Source organism: Chiroxiphia lanceolata, chromosome 1 (assembly GCF_009829145.1).
Source record: "Chiroxiphia lanceolata isolate bChiLan1 chromosome 1, bChiLan1.pri, whole genome shotgun sequence".
In the NCBI taxonomy this organism is placed as follows: Eukaryota; Metazoa; Chordata; class Aves; order Passeriformes; family Pipridae; genus Chiroxiphia; species Chiroxiphia lanceolata.
In genome coordinates, this window is record NC_045637.1 from 48,569,949 (window position 1) to 48,592,875 (window position 22,927).

General features: G+C 41.9%; 1 protein-coding gene across 1 annotated transcript in view; it reads right to left on the bottom strand.

The window, feature by feature from the left end:
- Positions 1 to 684: 684 nt before the first annotated feature.
- CABLES1 (Cdk5 and Abl enzyme substrate 1) overlaps positions 685 to 22,927 on the bottom strand; it is a 73,354-nt gene continuing 51,111 nt past the window's right edge. Inside the window, 8 exon segments of the mRNA XM_032680258.1 lie at positions 685 to 3,343; positions 3,346 to 3,445; positions 5,031 to 5,140; positions 5,143 to 5,237; positions 6,146 to 6,252; positions 15,626 to 15,729; positions 16,521 to 16,677; positions 18,177 to 18,276. Of these exon segments, the coding sequence (XP_032536149.1) occupies positions 3,252 to 3,343; positions 3,346 to 3,445; positions 5,031 to 5,140; positions 5,143 to 5,237; positions 6,146 to 6,252; positions 15,626 to 15,729; positions 16,521 to 16,677; positions 18,177 to 18,276 (865 nt within the window). The 3' untranslated portion in view covers positions 685 to 3,251.

The following is a 22,927-nucleotide window of genomic DNA, read 5'->3' on the forward strand; positions in this document are numbered from 1 at the left end:
ATACTGACAGTTTGGACTCAGAGAAGCTGGTCCTGACAACTCCAGGAGGAGAGGCTGGTATCAAAAAGTAGGGCTTAAAATCCCAACAAACCCAAAACAATGAAGGTTAAGATCTGCCTGGAGGAAAGATCCTGAGGGCTCTGCAGGGAGCTGAATGCCAGGAGACGGCGAGGGCTGTTGGGCAATCCCACTACTGGCTCACTAATAAGCAGCTCTGTGTCCCAGAGGAAGACAAAATCAAAACCCTGTACACATACAGATGAGAGATGGAATAATTTTACATACTGGTGGAAAAAGTATGAGCTTTTCAAGTTTTTTTAAAACTTTTATTTATTTTTTTTAGAAAATGAATAAACTCTGCATGGTAGAGTGTACGGTATATAATTTCAAAACAGAACAAGTGATATGGAATGGATTATTTTCCCGAACTATTTAAGGTTGAACCTAAAATCATTTGTAAATCAACACTTGTTGCCATGTAAGACAAAGGAAAACAATCAACACATTTTTTGTTTGGTACAGATTTTCTCTACCACTTCAGCCTGAATTTTCCCAGGGTTGGGGAGAAACAGGGGGCAAATCCTGCCCATTGTCCTAATCATAATTTTACTGACCAAGCTTTGTGCTCTGAGATCTAGCATCATATGGCTTTATATACGTTCCTAAGTGAACAGTGCAACATCATCACCATCTTAAGTGTTTATTCCACATTCAAACTGTAACTGAACATCACTCTGAAACACTTTTCCACCCCCAAAACAACAATAACAATAATGAAAAGCAGAAAGTCTCCAGCAATCAGATTTCCTCTCAGAAATCTGTGTAAACTGTAGATCAGGGTTGGGTAGCAGCACAGAAGACAAAAGATGTGACAGCATGATTCAATAGCGTCTCTAAAGACTACTGTAAGACTGTCATTCTTTAGTCTGCATCTTGCAATCACAATTTTCTTTTTCCCTGCAATGCTATAAAGCAATATAAGAAAAAAATGAGACTCAAAAGCAAAAGGTAGAAGCCTTTACAGAAAGGTAAAGCTTCTGCTTAACTTTGAGTAGTCGCTATTAGAAACAGATCTCTGCGATCAGAAACAAATCTTGAACATATATACATACAATTTCAGTAGAAGGGGATACAGCCAAGGATGGAAGCCCTCCTAGCAGACCCACAGACTGTTTTGGCTCGTAGGTCAACACTACACTGCCTTTTTGGTCTGAATAAACTGGCAGGACAGCTGTGTAGGCTCCAGGCATGCTCCAGGCTCTTGGCTCCTCTGTTCCTTGGCTGTGTGGGGGCCAGGAGAAGGAGGAGGAGGAAGTAAGAGTGCTGTCAAGGGCCCCCCTCCCCTCACTTTGCAGCTGGCCAAGTGATGCGCGGGTTGCAGCGACACGGGGCATTACACTGGGAAGGTTTAAGTGCACACTTTTCTCTTTACCCCATCCTCCCCAATCCTGTTGGAATGTATCTATATCAGTAATCAGATAAGTATTAATAATAACTGTAAGCTAGCATAGTCACTCTCCCCTATAAAATGGGGGGAGAGCAACAGCATCAAACAAATTCCCATTTGTCCTGACATGTGCAACCTTTCCAGATCCTGTACAGCAATCACATACAGGCTTTTTTTTAATAATAGGATTTAAAGGAATCAAAGTTGGTAAAGAAACTGGATGTGTCCTGGCCTAACTGAAGGAAATAATAAAACTGATTTAAGTAAGAGCAAAAGAAAGTAAGCATTAGTGTGTTTACATCTTCTGGTATGTCCCACTTGTCTACGTTCTTCTCACAAGCCCTTTCTGTACTCTGAGCAAGCACTCTCAAACTAAGAGAGGTAAGGCTTCAGCTAAAATCTCACAGTTGAGATCATTATTTTATATAATTACCACAAATGTAATAATTTGATTTTAGTGGATCCATGTGGGGCATGTTAGGGCAAGGCTTGTTAAGTGAACCAGCACAGGAGAAGATTGGAGAGGGGTGTAATCCCACATGATAACAGCAATTGAACAATGTCTGTAAGCATGGCACTAGCTTAGTGTGTATGTAGCATCAGGAGCTCGGATGAAGCCCTCAAGTGTCCAGTCAGAACCAGGGAAGCTGCAAGAAGTTTTACTGTAAAACTCCAGTACTGAAATGTCTAAAGGAACTGTATCTCTAACTTTAATGGGCACAGATTTTAAGTTTTGCACAGTCAATTCTAATTAAAAACCCAAAACTCTAACGGCTGATGCCCCTGCTGTTGGAGCCTTAAGACACCTGTTATACTGCTGAGCCCTACTCTTTTTTTTTTTTTTTAATAAAACACTGTTTTAAGATAGAGCACAATAAATGTGCTTATTACGCACTCTAACATAGAGCACAGAAATACAACACTACAGAGTGCAAGTCTAACCATCTCCACAGTGGGAAAAGTGCGAAGGTTAAAAATATGCATGTGGCTTAACACAAGATATTTTTAAAAAACATGACATGGAAATCTTATACTAATGCTTCCATCTTTACCACAAACACGACTGAAAACTTAAGGTCAGTTGCTGATCCTTCTCTCGCAGTAGTAGTAGTAGTGTAATGCTTTCAAAGGTACAATATTGGAAAGATCAGAGAATAAAAAAACCAAGTGTCCAAAAACGATCCCATTTACCACTTTTCCAGTAGTTATGTTTTTCAAGAAGTAAATGTGTAAGGTCACCTTGATCTTCACCATCAGTAACTGATACACTTGGAAACAGCTAAGCCAACCACCTGGACTGAGATCAGTTTGGTGTCGCACACGCACACACACACAGATACACACACAAACACCCCACAGGAAAAAAGTGCACTTTCAATTGCTGATACAAAAATAGATTGGCACATCTTTTTGACACAGTGAAGATATCTTCTAAAAGCTTTTTCACTTCAAGAAGTCCTCCTGGAATTTGCAGCAGGTCTGTAGAAAAGCGCTATGAGAATGCACTCAGTGGGCTTCCAGGGTTTGTGTGATGCATGGAGGCTGCCCTTCTAAATTTTGCCTACTTTTATAGCTGTAGTTCCTACAGGTAGGGTCAGTCACCACTCAGTTTCAGCATGTGAACCATTTACCAACAGCTCAGTCTTCACTTGCTTTGAGAAAGCAACGATACGTAAATTTGTCAAAGCTGAGAGTCTTATGTTGATGCAGTGTTTCCTATATGTTGCCGGAAAAACTGTTTTGGGGGGAGAGAGAGAGTGAACTGTAAGGAGTCTGATTTTGCATTTCCAGTAGTAACTGTGGCTCAGGAGAGCCAAGCTGGAACAGTCGGTAGCCCCTTCCCCGCAGGGCAGCCAGTGCTAGGAGTCTGCACCAAGCGTCTGTAGTGAGGCATCACTCGTGCTCAGGAAGGTGGAGAGCAAACTCCAAGGCCACCAGCACTGGGAATTCGAAGGCGATCAGCTCTCGCCTGTTCAGCCGGAACTTCTCTTCCAGTTTCTGCAACCACAGCCGAGAGAAAAAAATAAATTAAACAAAATGAATGAGGATTTGCCTTTCTAGTGCTTTTCAAAACATGCATGCTGCTGTCATTAAACTTCTGTCCTGATCGACTCGCATAGCTCTAGGTTTAGCAACTCCGAGCAGGGTGAACTGGATGTACTGATTCCTTACTGTGAAGGTGAACTCACAAAGCTCAGCCAGCCATGCTATTTCTGACACGTTTGTCATTTCACTCATTCCACTTCCAGAAGATACGTCTTCTAATGATCACAGTGATTACCACTGCAGGAACAGGAAACTCCTGGCTTCATGCAAACATCGAAATCACTTGTGTAATGGAAGGCATGCATCTTGTAACTGTCCACAAATTTCCTGCGTTGCTTGAAATCACCAATTTCCTTTTCAACATTAGACTGTGCTACAACACCCTACTGGGGACATTATTTTTAGCCACAATTAAATACACTTGATCTTAATACCTCAGAGGCAGGAGGTGTCATCTGCAACAACCATAAGAACAGTGAGTAATAGAAACTACTATCCTCAAGGGGGATGAGATGGGTTTTATAGTGGGTTTTCTGCTGTAATGTACTAAACCTCCCATCTGCTCTGCTGTATTTGCTGGATTTGGATGCTACAAGTAGGCAACTAGCTATTCAGGGATATTTCCCACCCCTCATCCTCTTCTTATGATCTCTGTGGCTTGCTACTTCTCTGTCCCACTGAGCCTACTCAGAAGCTCAGCGTGTCTTATGGATGGACCAATGTTTCAGGATAGCAAGAGAAGCCAGATCTTCCAACTCCCACTGGCTTGGGGTTTTTTGGTGGTATTCAGAGGACTTTCTTACAAGCTGATTGTTGACCCAGCTCTGTGACTGTGGGAGAATGGCACGAGTCCAGCTCTGTCCCTCATCCAAGTTCTCATGTATCTTCCATTAAGTGAGCTGGTTATGGCACATACCCAGCTACCTGCCTAACTTCTATAGCACTAAATCAGATCAGTATCTCAGTGCTTCCAAAGGATTATGGAATAACACTCCCCCCATGTTAACTCTTTCATATAGAGTAGGTGGAAGACCTACTCTACAAAAAACCCCACCTTACTGCACAAAAAGCAGCTGGAATGAGGTGTCCCAGTGGGAACACCTCTTTATGTTTTTTTGCCCAAAAGCTGAACGTGATGAAAGAAATACAGCTGTCTACTAAACACCATCTGAATTAGTATCTGCATTTACCTCTCAAAGGAGAGTCCTTATTGACACTCTTGAAAACATAATTAAAAGCAAAATTAATTTCCTGAGGGTTCACCTTTTGACTTTCTATTGACAGAACAGTGGTCAGATACCTCTCAGACCTCACAGAATCTGACACCAGGGCCCTCCTATCACATCAAACAAGCTTCCCATGCCTCTGCAGTGACAATGATCACTACTACTGCCACAAAACATGTAACAAAAAGTACATTTAGGCTGGCCGTACATCTGGAAACCTAAAGGACAGCAAGTCCACTGGCAAGCAGGCTTGCATAGACCACACTTGGCACTTCATGTAGAAGGAACATTGGAAACCTATGGATACGTACATCTATAAGATGCTTGACTTCATGTTTTCTGAGGTCACTGCCAATTTTAGCTGCTAAAAGAACACAAGCTCCAGCACAAAGCTTTCTATTCTGCTTGTTCAGCTTCCCTTGAGAGCGAGCTTCTCAAAGTAGACAAAGGCCATGGCCACTGTGGGCTCTTCAAAACCACATTCTTCTTGAGCAAGCTTGCGCATTTCTCTCTTCAAGCTGAGTAAGAGACCAGACAAGTATGATGTGAACTGAGTTTTAAAGCATTCTCATTTCACCCCGTCATCTTTTCAGAGATTCCTGCTTAGTCAAATGGAGGGGAAAATAATAATAATTCACTGGGCAGATATCTTTATCTCTGTTTTCTGGGCTCATTTCATGGCACATTTTGATCTCACCATCTCACCCTTCCCCTCCACTAGAAAAGTAACTGAAAAGCTTTGACATTTTTAGTTACAATATTTCATCAGAGGTCTTATGCTGCATACAATTTGTTTAGTAACAACAGCTTTATTACTGGTGCTCTATATGCAGCTTTGCTGCTGGTTATAAATATTGGTCAAATACAAACTGCCAGTCTTTCCATGTACTGCAGCATTGTCTGTTTACAGAGCAACATGGCTCAGTTTCCTTCTGGCCACTAGGGTCAAAGGAAATTATCATTTACTTCAGTGGAGCAGTATGCCTACCCTGCTACACTGGAAACAGATGAAATATTACAACTTTGCTGTGAAGCTGTCCACTCGTTTTGCTTCTGACCAAGCTTTCTCCACAAGGCATAAAAGTCAGCATTTCTCTTTCCTCAGTCTCTTTTAAGCTAAGTGCCATAAGCTTAGAGACTCTGTTGTGTTATTTATCTGGGTATTTTAATATAGTGCATGCCCAGCTCTCATCTTCATCCCTTAGATTTCGCATTTGACACCTGACTGGTGCATGTTTGTACATTCCTCTATCCTGTTTACTCAGCCCACTGACCAAAGCAATCATCTGACTTACTCTGCACCTCTGCTGGTCACTGCTCCTGGAAGATCTATCAGTGCTCTGCTTCCCCTCATGTACAGCAGGAATTGCACTGAAATGTGAGACAGCTGCGTCACGTTGCAGCCTTATCGAGCTTTGCAACGTACCTTCTTATTTTACTGAGGGTTAGCTTGATGTGAGGGAACTTCTCCTTAAACGTCTCATTCATGTCCTTCTTGAGATCTGATGGCTTCACGTAGTCTATGACTGTGGTCTGTAATACATGTCAAAAGAAAATTACTCTTTCAGTTTGTAAAAAACAAGATCACTCAGTTCCCAGAAGCAAGGAATACCAAACAAGTGCTAGTCAGTCCCGATGCTTTCAGGAGATGGGAAAATAAGGTCTGAATTAAGGCAACAATTTGTGACTGCTCCATCAAAACAAGTGACCTTCAGCACAATTCTTGAACAACATACACCTCGTTAGCGTCCTTGAAGTATTACTAAGAGTGAGTTTAAGATAAATGTGGGTGGAGGAAACCTACCTGAAAAGTCTTGAAAAACAAAAAAAGAATCATCACAATAACTGTTCTGATGACCAGATTTGGTGTGCACATCTCCCTGAGGTTCTGAGACATATTATGTTTCTCTCAAATTGATTCTTCAAAGAAAATGCTGATGAAAATTCTTGGCTGCCATAGCATACATTTGTGATAAAATAGGTAATTAGCCCACATGGCTAAGGTCACTTCAGTGGAGTGCAAGACAGTAATGCTGTCATTAATTAGACAGTGGGCAAAAGAGTTAGGACAACATTCAAAGTGTACAACCTATTTCTTTTGAGCTTCCTATTCCTTTTTGTTACAACCTAAGGAATATCCCCATGTTGCAGAGGGTTCTCCAGACCAATACTGCAATGCCAGTGCCCTCATCTATGGTGCCCAACGCTTCTGTTGTTCCCTCAGTAACAACAAGAGGTGGAAAGAGGCATGCAAAACTCTTGCTGCATGTTATGCCTTTATAGAACATGGAGCTTTGCTGTAACATATCTTCATGGGAATCTAAATCAGCCAAACAGACTGACTGTATACGTTTTCATTTTTTTTCATAAATATTAATATACTTTACCCATAGTATATGGAAGGGCCGGGGGAGGAGAGTGCCACAGCTCTAGACAGAAAGCAGACAATTCCTTTTATCCAGTCATGTTGTTCTCCAGTTCCAAAATAAGCATGAAGGGGAGTAAAACATACCTAACTTTTCCTGCACTTTATTTAGGAGCTGTGGTACTGAAATAATGGATAATTATAGGAATTTATAAGAAAGCAGAGCATGTGTTTCCCCTGAATAGCACACAGCAGTATCTGAGGTAAACACAGTGCAATAGGAAAAAATCAACTTCTTGTCATGGGGTTGTATGTTCATATACACGTTTTAAAATGTGGGCCATTCTGCTGATTTGCAGTGAGAGAAGCTTCATCTGTCAGATAAATTGCTCCCCACTAGGTCCTGCCAGATAATTCTCCTGGGCACATCACACACAACAGTCCCCTAAACTTGTTTTAAGTATAAATGCTTGTGTGAGCCCCCTCCAACACACTGAGGTGTTAAGCACTAGTCCAAATTTTGCTCAGTAAGGGAATAATTTATTAAGGAAATTCAGCGCTATTAAGGAAAGCTGCCCCTTATAGGACATCATAAAATAGGAGAAAGCCACATGTTCAGCCACCCCTGCTGCTCTGCATGTGTATGGATGAACTTGAGCGCATGTCTGGACAGACAGGGAAGTGCCATTGAGGTTAGAAATTCATATGCAGCCTTGATGCTCAGGCAGGCAATTTGCTACCACACCTGAAAAAAACAGAGGAAAAGACAGGGAGGAAAACTTTGTCCCTCCTGGGATCGGTAGGAAAGACTTCAATGGAAAATGTGGGCCTGCCCGGTTTTAATCCTGCTGAGGCTGGAAGGATGTATGCACGCACCATGGCCCTTCACTGCAGAGAGCTTCTCATGTGCTTCATCTCACCTGGCAGGGCTCAGCCCTCTGAAGCAGAAGAATTAAGACCTTACCAACTCCTCCTTTTCTTTCTTTCCCTGGAACATCACTGCCTGCCTGCCTACTCCTCAGCATTGTTGTCAAAGGATCATCAGGAAGCTGGGTGCTTCTGATGTACAGATATGCTGGGAATTTTATGTGTTAAGAGGGTTCCTCTTGGTACTGCTATAAGAGGGCACTGAAACAAGCCACATATAATTCAGACTGGTGCCATCTGCTACTCGAGGTACAGAAACATCAGCCCATGCTGCTCTTGCTTACAGTCAAGAGAAACTAAGCACATAGAGGTTACACACTATTAAATCCAAAGATGATTTCAGTTACTACCAGACAACTTTTGGTTGTCTCAGGCAATCCTAGAAACAGTGAGCTCAGTGTTACTGTGCAAAGCTACCTGACAGCTTATTTCATGCTTCACTACAAACCTAAATGCCCATTGTTTGTTCTTCATTACCACGGAGCTCCTGAGCTCTGTAGTTTCATCTTAATTATCTCCCTCAAAGTGATCATGTGTTTTTCTGGAAGACTTGTCTTTGGCTCTCTCCAGATTATCTTCTTCTCTTGCCCAGAAGGAGAATGCAACACACAGGAACCTCACCTGCATGACAAAAACCACCTCTCAGCAGAAAGGGCACAGCAGTGGACGGAGGGCCTGTCCATCCTCCAGGCTCAGCTGACAGGCTGCACAGAAGTTATGCCAGACAGCAAGTTTCAGTTGCTTTCACTTCTAACAAGTAGGTGCCAGGGTTACCCCAGCTCTGGGGGCAATTGTGCAGAGGGGGAGGAGTGAGCCCCACAGCAGCAGCAGCAGCCCCCTGGGGTGTACCTTTCCCTGTGGCTGCTCTGCAGGCACCAACTTGTTTTACCTGGGACTTCTCTAGTCTGTGGGAGATTTGCCAGAATTCAGCTAAATTCTCTTTAGAAGGAGAAAAGCTCTTTTGAAAATTTTCATTTAAAGCAAAGCACTCAGACGCTGGAGACTAAGCAGACAGCTTAAAACTGAAAATGGTAAAGAAGTACAGCTATTTTTAAACACAGAGATTTGCCAGTTTTGTCCTGTTGATAAGAATCTCCCCCCTCCAACTCTGAATACTGCTGCTTCCTGCAAGACAACAGTCTCTACGACATAAATCACAATAATGAAATCCAGATGAAAGCTGGTGTGTGCTGGTTTTGATTCATGTAACAGGATAATGGCAACATGTTTGAACACACTGGCTCTAAGGCGACTGTCTCGTCTTGTCAATGCCATGCTGGAGAACTCAGCTAACTGCCCTTATTCTCAAGAAAAGTTTGTGCAAGTTTTTTTTTCCCCCTTTGATTTTTTTTCCTTCGTAGCTGCTGCAGAAGCTGGACTTTGAGCAATAATGGGTTGCTGCTTGCCCAGCTGGTGCCTATAGAAATGCATCCTATGCATGCGGGACCCTGCCTACCAGGGCAGGTAATTTAAAAGCAATGCTGAATCAGCATCTGTTCAGTGATCAAATCAGTTACCTCCTAAAACTGTTTCTGACCAGGAACCTGAGCACCCCTCTTGCTATTCACGCTCTGGCTGGGGCACAGCACTCACAAGTCTACAGAGAAATCCCAATCCCCAATTGGGCTCCAGCCCAGGGCACCTCATGCATCCCGCAAATTGCTTGGCACTGAGCAGCAACCCCTTGCTGCTGCCCTTGCCCATGAAGAATGGAGCAGAGGAAACCTCTGGGATGGCCCAGTGACCCACAAAAACCAGCTGGGATCTGACAAGGGAGGGCTTAGACCCAATGTTATCCTTCTCTGCCTTCTCTCTGCTCAGCATTTACACTTCTCTTTTCTGTTTTACGCGATGTTGTTGCACTTGAGTTGCCTGCCTAAACAAAGGTCCCAGGTGGAGGAGAATACATGACTGTCTGTCCAGGACAAGTCTGGTATTGCCTGTTGGAGCACTGTTCAACACTGATGCTCCAAATTTTGTGAAGGGTTTGCAAATAGTTCCCTAAAAGGAGCACAGCTTTTTTTTTTTTTTTAATCCAAACATACTTTCTTATACATAATATTATTCCCTACCAGGCAAGCACTCCATACTCTCAGAGCTGTCAGACACAAGAGCAAGGCACTGGGAACTACCAAACTGTCTCTCCCATACTGTAATCTCCAATGTTTCTAACTTCTGTCATCCACAACCGCCTGTCTTGTTTCTCACAGCTTATTTGCACGAAACACACTTCAGTATTCAGCAATATTCCTTCGTGGGCTCTGTTCACGTTCTCTGTATACAAATCTCTGTATGTATATTTTAGTTTGGTGATGGAAACTGCACAAGACTAATGAAAACCTTGATATATGGTAGCTGACAGATGCCTGGACAGCATGATGAACGCTTCAGCCCAAGTCTGTACTCTGCACGCTTTTTGCATGGCTGGCAGTTCTGAACTTGGAGCTCAGCTTGTGTGTTATTCACAAGCGTTTTCAAGCAGCTGCTTTCTCATAGGAAAGCTGTATATATAGTTTCATAAATATGAGAGGAGAGAGGATGCCTGAAATGGCTGGAAAGACTGGCAGGATGAAATATTGTTGAAAATAAATCCTACTTTGGCACACAACCAGTAAAAGATGATCTAGCCTTGGATGCTTCTACCTCCTGCTTAAGAAGGATAAAACCAGAATAAAATAGGTGAATAAAATGAAAGATATATGACAGGCTCTCTTCAGCTGTTGGAACTGTGTACCTCTGATAAATCTACTTTACTAGGACCAGACAGAAGACTGATACCTGAAACAGACTTTTGGTAGGTCAGTGGTAACTTCTCAGCCAAACAAGAAGTGAAAAGAAGTCAATGACTGTGCAATGCCTGGCTACCTTAACGAACACCATAGATGACCAGCTACGTACCTATTAACTGCCAGTAACCTAATTCATATACTTATTGCTGAAGATGCATAAATATGGGAAATCCTCATAGAGCAGCGGCTTAAAACTGTGATGGAAAATGGGACAGACTGCTTATTATATTAAAAGATAGACTAAAATAAGATGTTTCTGTTGTTAGAAAGTTATTAACATTCAAGGATCTTAAACTGAAAGATTTCAAATTTCACAAAGCAAATAATCTCAAAACTGCCTCTTTGAAATTAAGTACATGAAAGGATGCCAGTTTATTTTATACTGTTAACACACTGGAATTACTCTCAATTAATACAGTGTGTCATTGTTACAAAATAGTTGTTTATTGGAGTCTCAGACAAATACAGCATCAAATGCATAGAGCACAGGGTTTAAATATTATTATCTACCACCACTGCAATACTCTGCTCCCTGAGACTTTTGGGTACAAGGTCAGCAGCTGATAAAAAAGCAGTCTGGAGATACTTAATTTACAGCTACGGAAGTGGCTCGAAGAATAGGGTGACAGCACCAAAGGACATTGGTAGAGTAGTGGAGTCCTCCTGACCTTGATGCTCCTCGTGAAAGACAGAATGGGGGAGTGAGAGACCAAATGCATTATGTCATCATGCAGGGCTTTTGTTACACCAAATGGCCAGGACAGCAAGCAGTTCTAATTTTAAAATCACACTGGAGGACTAATATTTAATAACGCAGCCCGGCTGTGCTTGATGCTAGTGCAGTACCTAGCAAATGCAGACTGACAGACAGCACTGCAGATTTCTGTGACATGCTTTTTTTATTAGTGGTGTAGAGATGTCAATTTATTTTTATATAATTAAAACAATATACTGACATTATAGTTCACTATGCAAACCTAGTTCCACATCTATCCCATGGGCACAGATAGATGGATATTTCAGGGATGTTATTACAGAAGGATCACTCAAAGTCAAGGTACAACTCATCTGGGCTTTTCTTCTTTTGCTGCAAGTTTTGCAGTGCACAGTGGCCAGTTGACATGCTTCTGTGTTTCTGTGTTACCAACAAAAGCAGGACTGCAGAGTCAGCCTCATGGCTGTTGACAGTGAGTTTTCTACTTCTGCACAGGAGGAGTTTCTGCTGGAAAGAATGCAGGGAGACTAGGGAGACATTGATCATTCTGTACGTTTCCTAGTCAACATGATATTCTAGGAAAGAAATTACTGCTCTGTCTGGTAGATAAAGTTCCTATTCTAGAGAGATTTAAGGATCTGAAAGAATTCCTGTTTTAGCAGTATCAGCCAGGAAGACATCTGTTAACCGGGACATGATGCTTCCCTCCCCCCCCCCAGTGAAATTTTTTCTACCTCTTACTATTTATATTGTGGTAGACATTACAGACTCTCCTACAAAGACAACACAAAATTAAATAATATCTCCAGTGAACACCAGAGTTTAAATACAACTAATACAATTAATAGAAGCTGTAGAGTTTGTGTTGGGAAATGAAGAATACTTTTAGAATTGTCCCCTGACAGGCAATTTGTGGGTAATACTTTTAGAAGTGCAACAGGGAAGTGTATACATTTTCTAGCCAGGAATTTCACTACAAAAAAAAAAAAAAAAAAGACCAAACTGTAAGCACTTCTTCTTCCCCACAGCTGTCTTCAAGGAGAAAGCTCAGCTCCTCCTTTAAAACAGCTGAGGACTTGCAGTTAAAGCTCATCTGCAAGTCAGGACTAATTCAAATTAAAAGACTATAAAGTCAATATCAGTGATGATAAACTCGGGCTCCACAAAAATGGAGCACATCGAATGCCAGTTGCACAAATTTCTGAGTAAAATCCACACCGGACCACACATTTTGTCCATCTTATGCCTCAGGATAAAGCCTGCAGTGTTTACTGATGCAGCATTCACACAAACCTCAACAGAGCTTTCCCAGTGGAGAAATCCTGGCCTGCAAAGCACGAGCCAGGCTCAGGGGAGTAGTATCAGTGCACGTAGCTCTATCCCGCAGTCAGTGCTGCAGCCCAGCATCCACTCCTCTCGCACACCTTCCCCCCATTAATTGCTCTGACATCCATAAGGAGGGGTGAGGGGAGTATCTACAAGCTTGCAGCTGTCATGCATTAATGCTAAATCCTGGCCAAGTAACAAAACTTTAATTACAAGCTGCAGCTCTCCACACACAACAAAATGTTGGGTGCTGACATCAGAGACGCCCTCAGCTGCTCTGGGCCTTGAGAGAGGCAGTAATTATAGCTGTGTTCCGCTCGGGACCAGCGGCTGCTCTCGGTCTCTTTTCAGCAGCTCTACAGCTCTGTGGTCATTTGGCTGAGGTCTGTCACTACCACAATGGCTGTGCATGGTCAGGAAAAAACCACAGGCTTCTCGATGGCCCCAGACTGCAATTTGCTTTAATTGCAGCATACGCCGATTTTTATATTTGGGGAAGAAAATGACTTGAAATTGCTGCTAACACTGATGTGAACTGCAGGGGGAGGGAATGCCAGTTGAGTCAGGAAAGTCTAAAATGGATGTGAGTAAAGTCTCCTACGTAGCCAATATGGCCTTATATTCGCCAGCTCTATGCACAAGTCCTCCTTACCTGAGTTGAAAAATCCTATTTACCTGCAAGCTCCCAGGACACTCCTGCACTACCTTTTCTCCCTTTTTTTGGCTGAAGAAAACACCAGCTGCTAGGGAAATCTTTCAGGTCAACACTGAGGAACAACTACCCACTTTTTATCTTCTTGCAAAGCTCCTATGTGGCATCACAGCTACGCTGCTTTAACCACAGGTAGGTGAAATCCTAGAACAAGAGAGCTCTTGGTACATTCCTGTGATTCCCACTAACAAAAGAAACACCTCACTTAATGTCCTTCAGCCCTTTTTTAGATTAGTGCCTGCCTTCAGAGAGGGAGATGGGAGTGCACCGGCCCTCAGGCAGTGCTGAAGAAGTGATGTCTGGAAGGCAAATTCAGGCAACGCCCCCTCCCCAGAATGTCAAATAAGACATTTTTCCAGACACAGCAGTAATTAACACCAAGAGAAAAAGAAAAAGCAGGGAGATCTCTGTCAATGCACATATATTCTAGAGAAATGATGACATTGATTTTAACAATTGCCCTTGAAGTCCATTTTTCACCTTTAAAGTATTTAATCATACCTCTGTCACAATGACAATTCCCTGTCACCTCCATTTTGCAATAAAAATACAAATATAGACCTCAAAATGCTGTAGTCAACCAGCAAATGGAGAAGAAGGGTATTGAACAACCACTTCTGGGCGGAGACCTCCCCTGCAGGATGCTATCCTGGCTGCCCTATTTTGACTCACCCAACCACCTCCATCACGACACCAAGTTGAAAAGGGATCAAAGATCCCAGGTGATCCTACAGGACTCATACTGCCTGGTGCACATTAGCAGCTTGAGGAAGGTCAGAAACACAACCATGACTGCTAGAGCTATGTTCACTTTGGATGTTGGCTAACAATGTCTTTCTCTTTGAGGGTAGACAGTTCCCTGTGTATGACAGTAACCATATCAAAACCTGACAAATATTTTCCCACACAGATGTAGCTGCCATAAAAGGTTGTCACTTTGTGGGCTGCCAGGCAAAAAATAACTTGCCAACCCTTAAAGGAAAACTGGCTGAAAGTAAGCAGAGGACATTCTGGACTTCCCATTTGAAAATCTAGCATAAACACAACCTTGGAGCTCAATTAAGCCTCTGTGTACAACAGGCTGAACACTCCTGCTAGCACAGTGATAATCTTCAATCTACATGAAACACTTAAAATTCATTTTGAAGAAGGAGCACTCAAGAGCAAAATTACCCCCAGGGTGGAGGGCAGATGAGAACATAGAAAGACTGTATCTTTACATACATTAGTAGTTTTTTAAATAATATCTTCTGCTCCAAGTTAAGCAAGAACATGGACAACACTTTAGATGTCGGTGTTTCAAACCAAATTTGTATGTAGATAAGAGTACTAGGTCAGTGCTTCAGGGAAAAAAACAAGAATCTTTTCTCTACTGCCTACTACTACTCTGGATAATCCAGACAGATACATGGCCACATGTGTATGACTACACTGCATCTTGCAGCAGTCCTGCCAAAATAGCACACCGAAGTCTACAGGTGTGGTGCAACCAAGAAAAGGCTACAGAAGTGTCTCACCACAGAAAACACTGAGTTAGAGCACAGAGCAAGAAACAGTTATGTGCCTGTATTGTTAAGGGTTTGAATATAGTGAGAAATATACAGGTTCTACTCGTAATTGCTGGAATTAAAGGAAGGACTATCCCATGGTGAAATTAATACCTGGGAAAAAAAAGCTGTTCGGAGGAGTGAATGATAAGCATCAAAACACAGCGCAGCTTCATGACTTCAGAGAAACCCCAATGGGCATCCTCCTATTTTGTAATAGAAGCCAATTCGAGGAAGTATAAATGTTCCTCTGAATGTGAGAGAATGAACGCATTGTTTGAACAAGCCTTTCATCTAAAGCGTTTATGAAATACAGTGGTAATAAAAGCGTTTACTTTTGTAATACCTCCACGAGTTTGTTTTAACATGTCCTGGTAAGTAACTGTCATTTAGAACAAAGCATTCCAAACAGCTGCTATTACTAGATTAAAAATAATAATAATCTTCTTAAAATACAGCCAAATGCAACCTCAACCTTCAAAGTTTTGTTACCAAAATTTATCTGTGCTACACTAGATCACTTACCATATAGGAAGGAAATATTAAAACCCGCTTATGTTTGCCACATGGCCATTGGGGATCATCTAAAAGGTTTGGGTCATATTCAACAAAGTCTCCCAGGTCACTACCTATAAAACAACAGTAAACATAAGAAAGGAATTCATTACATCAAGAAATCTCTAGACTTAACAGAAGTGGTAAACAAGTTTACAGATATTGCACAATACTGTCTTTGTTCAAGATTTTTGACAGAGATGAAAAATTGCTCTAAATCCTGAAAACTCTAAGTATTTCTATGCTAATGTAATTTGCAAAGATGTAGAGGGCGTGCAGCTTTTGAATTACCTGGTAAATGTGAACTTAGGCCTTAGAGAACTGCAAAATTATATGAAGCTCCATCATGACTTTTATTCCTGGCAACAAGTTTTCATCTGTTTATGCAAATGTCTTGATTTGTTTCATTTATCATGCCAAAATATCTTAAGCATATAGTGCTTTGGCTTATGTTTTGTGTCCAGTTTTGTAAACACAACCCATTCCAGCCTAATAAAGGTCACGAGTGGAATTTACACCTTCAGCTTATGACTACTGTGTTGCCACTGTAAATTTTCCATAGCAAAGGAAGGTAACAATAAGCCTGATGCAGGAGGAACAAACGACAGTGATGACAGGAGGAGGCACACTGAGTGCCATCAGGGGCTGTCAATACGACCAACACGCTTGTTTACTTAACTTTCCATCACCCATAAGCAAGCTTTGCTAAACACATACGGAATGAACTGTGTTCCACCCACAACACGAGACTATATTTTGCTTAATTTAAGCTAAAACTGGTACTAAGACACATGCCCATCCTTCACAATAACTGCCTATCATCAGAGTACCCACAGATATTAAAACAAGCTTCTTGAGAAGTTACCTGCATCAATGCTCCCCTGGGTGCTGTTAGCTCTTGCCAAAGAAAGGCTACGATGGCTTGCATTGCGAAATTGGGAGAAAGATGAGGTGGAATCTATCGTGTTTCTCCGAGTTCCCAGAGCATTGGTGGGAAATAGGAACTGTGTATAAGAAACCGTCTAAAAAAAAGTCAGAACGGACAGATAATTACTTTCAGCCCAGCTCGGCTGCAGTGGGATGCCTTCGGTGCATTCCAATTGGAAGAAAGAGAAGCCAAATTAATGGAGGATTTTCTGGATTTAGTAGTTAGGCACAGATGAATAAACACCAGTCACCTACATTTGCTTCAGTGCAGTCAGTTTATCCATGCAAAAAAATGCTTTTGCAAAGGCATTAATTCTTCAGCAAAACAAACACACACACACAAGCTCTAATACACTGGATTTACAAAATCCTACTCAAGGGTCAGATTTAAAAATATGTCAATTTGGTCAGGTTTTTTTCAGTGGGCCTTCTCTGTAGCAGATTTCAGCAGCTTCTTTACTAACTATCATCATCTATACGGGTCCCTCAGCACACAGCTGCCAGAAGCAGACCACTTGAAGGTTGTTAACTTAAGCACTTTCTCTGCTATTTTTCTTCTTTAGGACTTCATCTAGTAGAATCTTATTGGTGTAACAAGTGAGCTCTAGTTCACAGTAATGGTTGTAGGAGATCATTTACTACCCCCAAACATGGACTAAGTGTGAATGAGTGACTTGTGACAAAATTATTTTTAGAGTGCACTGATTCTCTGCTTGTACCCTTGGCCAGGAATAGGCTATGCCTTGCTTCTTGTCCGCTTATTTTCCAAAAATAACATTGTATTGAAGAAAAAAAAATGAGTCTCAGACTCTAGACTGGTTTATGAGGAGGTCAGAACAGGTATCAAATAAAACGTGAGCTTTCATTTATTTATAAGCAGACAGATTGCCCTCAAGAATTTACAGCCTGTGGTCTGGCCTGACACCTGGTTAGGTGAGCACACCATGTGTAGCAGCATTGACCTAGGACCTTTAAATGCATATATGACAGCAGACTGGGTAAACTGAACTGTAGAAAGTAAATCAGGCTTTCAGTAAGAAATGTTTTCTTTTATGATTAAAACTGTCTCTCCACTACATATTTCTTTAAAATGGATCACTCCCCTAAAGATTCATAATTGCTTATTCTATGCAAGTGAATGAACTCTTGGATTTTGAAAGACTCATCAGATTTGTGCTACTATTTTCCTGCTCTTTGGAAAAACATATTGTTAAGCAAAATTTTATTAAATACAATTGAAAGCAAACAGAATTACAGTTTACAACTCTTACCAGAAATTATTTTCAAACTCCTGACAATATACTTTGCAGTGATACCTCCTGCTAGAGCCAGGGGAAGGCTGTGTAATTCAGTAATGCTTTGGAGATTTAGATGTTGCCAGAGGCAAATTTCTTCAAGGATGCAGAGTTGTTTGCATTGACAGTTTGGGCAGTCCTCATGAATTTTTGCTAAGCTTATTTACAGTTGCACATACTGCACTTTAACTACTGTGTTACACTGCTAGTTATAGTTTATATTTCTGCTCATTATTAGTTAAGCCATTTTTTCCCTTATAACATAAAATTAAAGGGAGTAGGAACTGAAACATCCTCACCTTCCCATCTGCTCCAAGCTCCACACCTTCAAGACCAATTATCTCTTTCAGACACACTCCAGTAGAATGGCACTGGCGTCCACCATCCAGCTTCATATCCCTGGGAAACAGAAACAAGAGCAGAAATACCTCTTAATACACACGCCTGGTTCACCTTCCACTACCCAGTGCTGAAATAAGGTGCAGCATTAATCCAAACATGCCAACGCAAAGCACAGACCAGACAACTTTTCCTATAAACACACTCGTGTTGTCTAAAACATATTATAGAGAAAACCCCCACTTTGTTCCAGGTTGCAGCTCATACCCCACTTAGGGTGCAGAGCAAGGTTCCCCATCATTAGGCACCTCTGACAGAACCTGTCACTGGGAAGGAACTGGAAGTCATAAACACTTCCAGTGAGATACAACAATCCAGCTTGAACATTTAACTGAACATTTAACTGCCATGTATCCAGCAGACAGATGCTCCCAGACCACATACCTTGCTCCCCTACATGAGACAAAGGTAATTTCCTGTGAAAGCCTCTATGAAAGCCTCCGGGAGGGATTCCTGCTCCTCCAAGCACAGGAGAGTGCCCAAAACCCTCCTGGTGGAGGCTGTCAGGAGAAACCCGCTTTTCCATCACCCTGGGATGGAAACTTGGGGATCTACTTTAAAGGGACGAACCCACCCAGCATCTTACACTTGAACATAAATGAGATGCCTGAGACAAGCAGGCTGTATCCCATGCTTTAGTCTCATGATTAAAATGCGAGCTGAGGTAAAAAAGACTGAGCAAATTTGTGCTCCACAAATGGCAGCTGCGTACAACTCCAGACTATTTATCTTGCAATATTTTCCTGGCTGATTTCCGCTGAGGTCCAACTACGTGCTTAAAAATCTGTGCCGGAGAGCTGAGGCAGGGAGAAATCCTGCAGGCTCTTCATCCAGTTGCAGGGCTGGGCTATCTCCTGCTGTGTCTCTACACACTGTCTTTCCTTGTCTTTCCAACCTACCACACATTTTATTTCTCTGAAACATGGCAATCCTGAGTCCCCAGTAAATCACATACCCTACTGCTGGAAAAATCCAACACGTCTGTGTGCTGGAAAACATGCTTCAGGAACAAAGGAAAAGACTGTATCCCAACACAGTTTCTTCATTAGAGTTCACTTAGCTTAGTGTCATATTATCATTCTCGTTTCCTGATATCATGTTACTGAGGGGCTGGACAAATAATTATATAAAAATAACCCTCTGTGAGAGTCACAGTATTAGCCTCTCTGTTCTTGCTCAGAAAGTGCTTAAGAGAACTATTTCTCATAGAGATAAATGCCAAATAGTAACCATTTCAGCAGGTGTTATCTGTGAAACAAATGCACAACCTGAAGAAGCCCCTGAACCCAAAAATGAAAACAAGTATCTGAATAACCTGAAAGCAGGACAGTTTAGTTTCCTTCCATTCAAGACCTTACAGACACAGAGCAAGAAATAATGCTGTTACAAGTTTGAAAACAAGTCACAGAGAAATTTTTCCATGCAATTATAGATAACTTTGTAATTCATCAAATGGAAATCCATCAACCTTTGAAGAGTCAGCACAACAGCTTTAAAAATTAAAGAGCAGTTCTGGGGACTGAAAAGAAATCAGTGCTCTGGAAGCAAGGAGCAGGGTCAGCTGACATGTGCGAGCACACATGGGGATCATTCCTCGACATCAGCTGAAGATAGATGGACACTAATGCCTCCGTTTCTGTATACTTCTGATGTTTCTAAAGAAGACTCTCAGGATCTTGTGAACAACATTGCAGTCATTCTCCCTCATTCTAGGTGTTTTGCAAAGGTTACTTGGAGTCTTCCCCTCCTCCACATATGCTCTATATTTCTAGGTAGTATATGATTGCTTGTGTTATAAAATGGAGTAATAAAATATTACTCTTTGGAGAGAAATGTGTCCATAAAACAGAGAATTAAACTTCCTGTCCTGAGGAAAATCAGCACCAAACAATGTGCAGTTTCTTATGAGCACAAAAATGGAAAGGCTCATCCTGACTTATACACATCCTCCTCTCACTCATAAAAGACCTCGGTGAACATCTAATATGGAATTCCTATGCTATTTTACTGTATCCTTTTTGAGTTCCCTATCATGTGATCAACAGCAAGCTAGCCAAGTTTTTGCAGGACAGGCCTTGATTTTTTTCTCCCTCCTATTAAAGACAAAAGAGTTCACGGACCCCTCAGCAAAGCTCTTGCTGGGAGAGCAAGCCCCAGGGTTGCCACCCTGCTGTTGGGTAGAGCTCCAGCACAACTTCTTCCTCCCCACACCCCCAAAATCCCAAGAGCAACAGCTAGGAAAGACCTGGGGGATGACTTCACTTAGCCCTCTCCAAATGGCAAGTCGTGCCTAGGGATGAGTTGGGATGGTTGTTTGGGTACAACCACCACACCAGTGTGGCCAGACACCGCCACCAAGTTCTTCAGGACACATGCACTCGCATGGCACCCAGCCGAGGGGCCCCGAAAGGGAGGAGCATATGGAAGACAGGCACTTCGTATAAAAACCAGTCAAGCTTTCACTGTGTTTAAGTTATTTAGATTACTGATGGGACTGAGGAATTGCACAAACCAAAATACAGTAGTAAACGGTGCTTAGAAAATGTATAGTAGGAAAGATGGTCCTTGCCAAAGAGATTTTAAAGGGAAGAAAACTTCCTTCCTCCTCTTCCTCAGTTTTGATTTTCCTGTTTTATTTCCAAAAGTGCTTTTTAACAAACTTTTCAAGGGATTCAAGCAGACACAGAAAAGCAAAAATAAATCATGGGAACTTTTACTACCTTCACTTTATTTGAGCAGGGAAAGCTTGAGGAAATGAGAGGATTGGGGATAACATTTCTTTAGGAGGCAAAAAACTAGATCCCAGTTGCTGTCAAAGTTTAGGGAGTTACTCTGATTTACATCAATGTCAAGCTCTAGATATTCTATTCATGCATACCATTTCCAGAAAGCTGAGCAGTGTTATAAATTACACTTGAAATTAAGCATATTATTTTAGTTATTCAGGACTGCAGAATGTTGAGGAATACATCTGGTCCAGGTAGCTGAGACTGAGATGCAGATTGAAATGCAGACTGACTCGAGGTGGGAGCCCAAGACAAGAGGCCATGAACAGCCAACCTTTGTGACAACAAAGGGCATGAAGATGGGTGATGCCAGGTAGGTGAGTGGACATTGGGAGACACAGCAGGAGCCAGGAATTGCTGACCTTTTGGATAACAAAGGAGATGAAGACAGCGAGGTGGATGGACACAGAGAAGGGGGAAGGAGCTGAAGAGGAGGTAGAGCGAGACTTTTGCTCAGGGAGACTCTGAGGTTCCTTTGTTGAGGGTGCTCCTCGGTGGCACCAGCTTGAGCTGTTTCTGTGTTACTGAGCCATGAGTAAATGGCTTTATGGAATGAGACATCTCAGGCTCTGCTAAGGGAAATCTGGGGTTGAACCGGTAGGGAATTGTGGTCTGACTGAGTGTGCATGTGGTGAGTTTAGGGAGTGAAGTGGGACACCTGTCAGCTCACTGGAGCTGCCCGTTGTGAAGGGGCTTCAGTCCCAGCAATTAAAGTCTCTGGACTTGGTAGTGTGACTGACGGAGAGTCTCATAAGTGGTCAGACTGGGTACTTTCCTTAAAAAGGAAAAAACAAAAAGTTTCTCACTCTAACAGAGTTCAAAGATTTTCTTGGAAGAACACCAGGTGACTTGGGATCCCAGATTTGTTGTCGGATGGTGAAAAGTTTTACTGAGCAAATAGATAAGGATCAAAACAAGAAATCTCATCAGGTCTTTTACTAGCCAGGCTAGGATTAACAGAATATAAATTGGATGCTGTTACCTTTGGAAGTATAACATTTCTTTTATGAACCAAATGTTATGCTTTGACGTGATCTACAAAGTCTCATGCAAGACTCCTGCTGGGCACTTGCTCTTTAAATGACAGTAACAGTTGAGCACTCTAACCTGTGAATAATTTAGGAGTCCATGAAATATTAAATAGATTTCTAGATACATGAAAAAGCCTTCTGCTTACTGAAAAAAGGAATCTGATAATTGTTATTTAGAGATGTCAGCCTTCTGTACCTATATTTTATGTTTAGTGATTCCTGACTCTTAATATTTATTCTAAAAGCAAAAGCAGTTCAGGAGACACCAAGAAAAGATACTGTTCTCATCTGTCACAGGGACAAGGGAAATGACAGCTCTGGAAAAGATGCACTGCCAGTCTAACCAGCAGCAGATTTCCCACTGCCTGAAACTGCCTGCTATAACTGATCAAGAGCTTTCAGAGCCTAATGCCATTAGTGTTGCCAGAACAACTCCAGCTGCAATTTAGAGGGTGGGGGTGTAGAAAAGTTCCTGGAAAGATGGCCATAATGGGCCAGTTTCCTTTTTCTCTCTCCAAAGATATTTAGATGTCAGCACACCTCTTTTCATGATGTTTTGCCCAACACAGAGTAAAAGTATTAGGAAGATTCATTGATTAACTTCAATTAAAGGGAACAGGGCAATTCAAAAGAATGAGCAATGGTGGCTCTATAAAATTCATACATGAGATGATTAGTTTTGAAATGTCCCATTGAGGGAAAAAAGCCCTCAGATATCTGTGTCTTTCTGTAAAGCTAATACATGCTTGGTTTTCTTTTTTTGTTCAATTCGTGAGAAGGCTAAAAGAATGATAGGACTAAAGAATGATAAATGCTCAGGAAAAGAACTAAAGA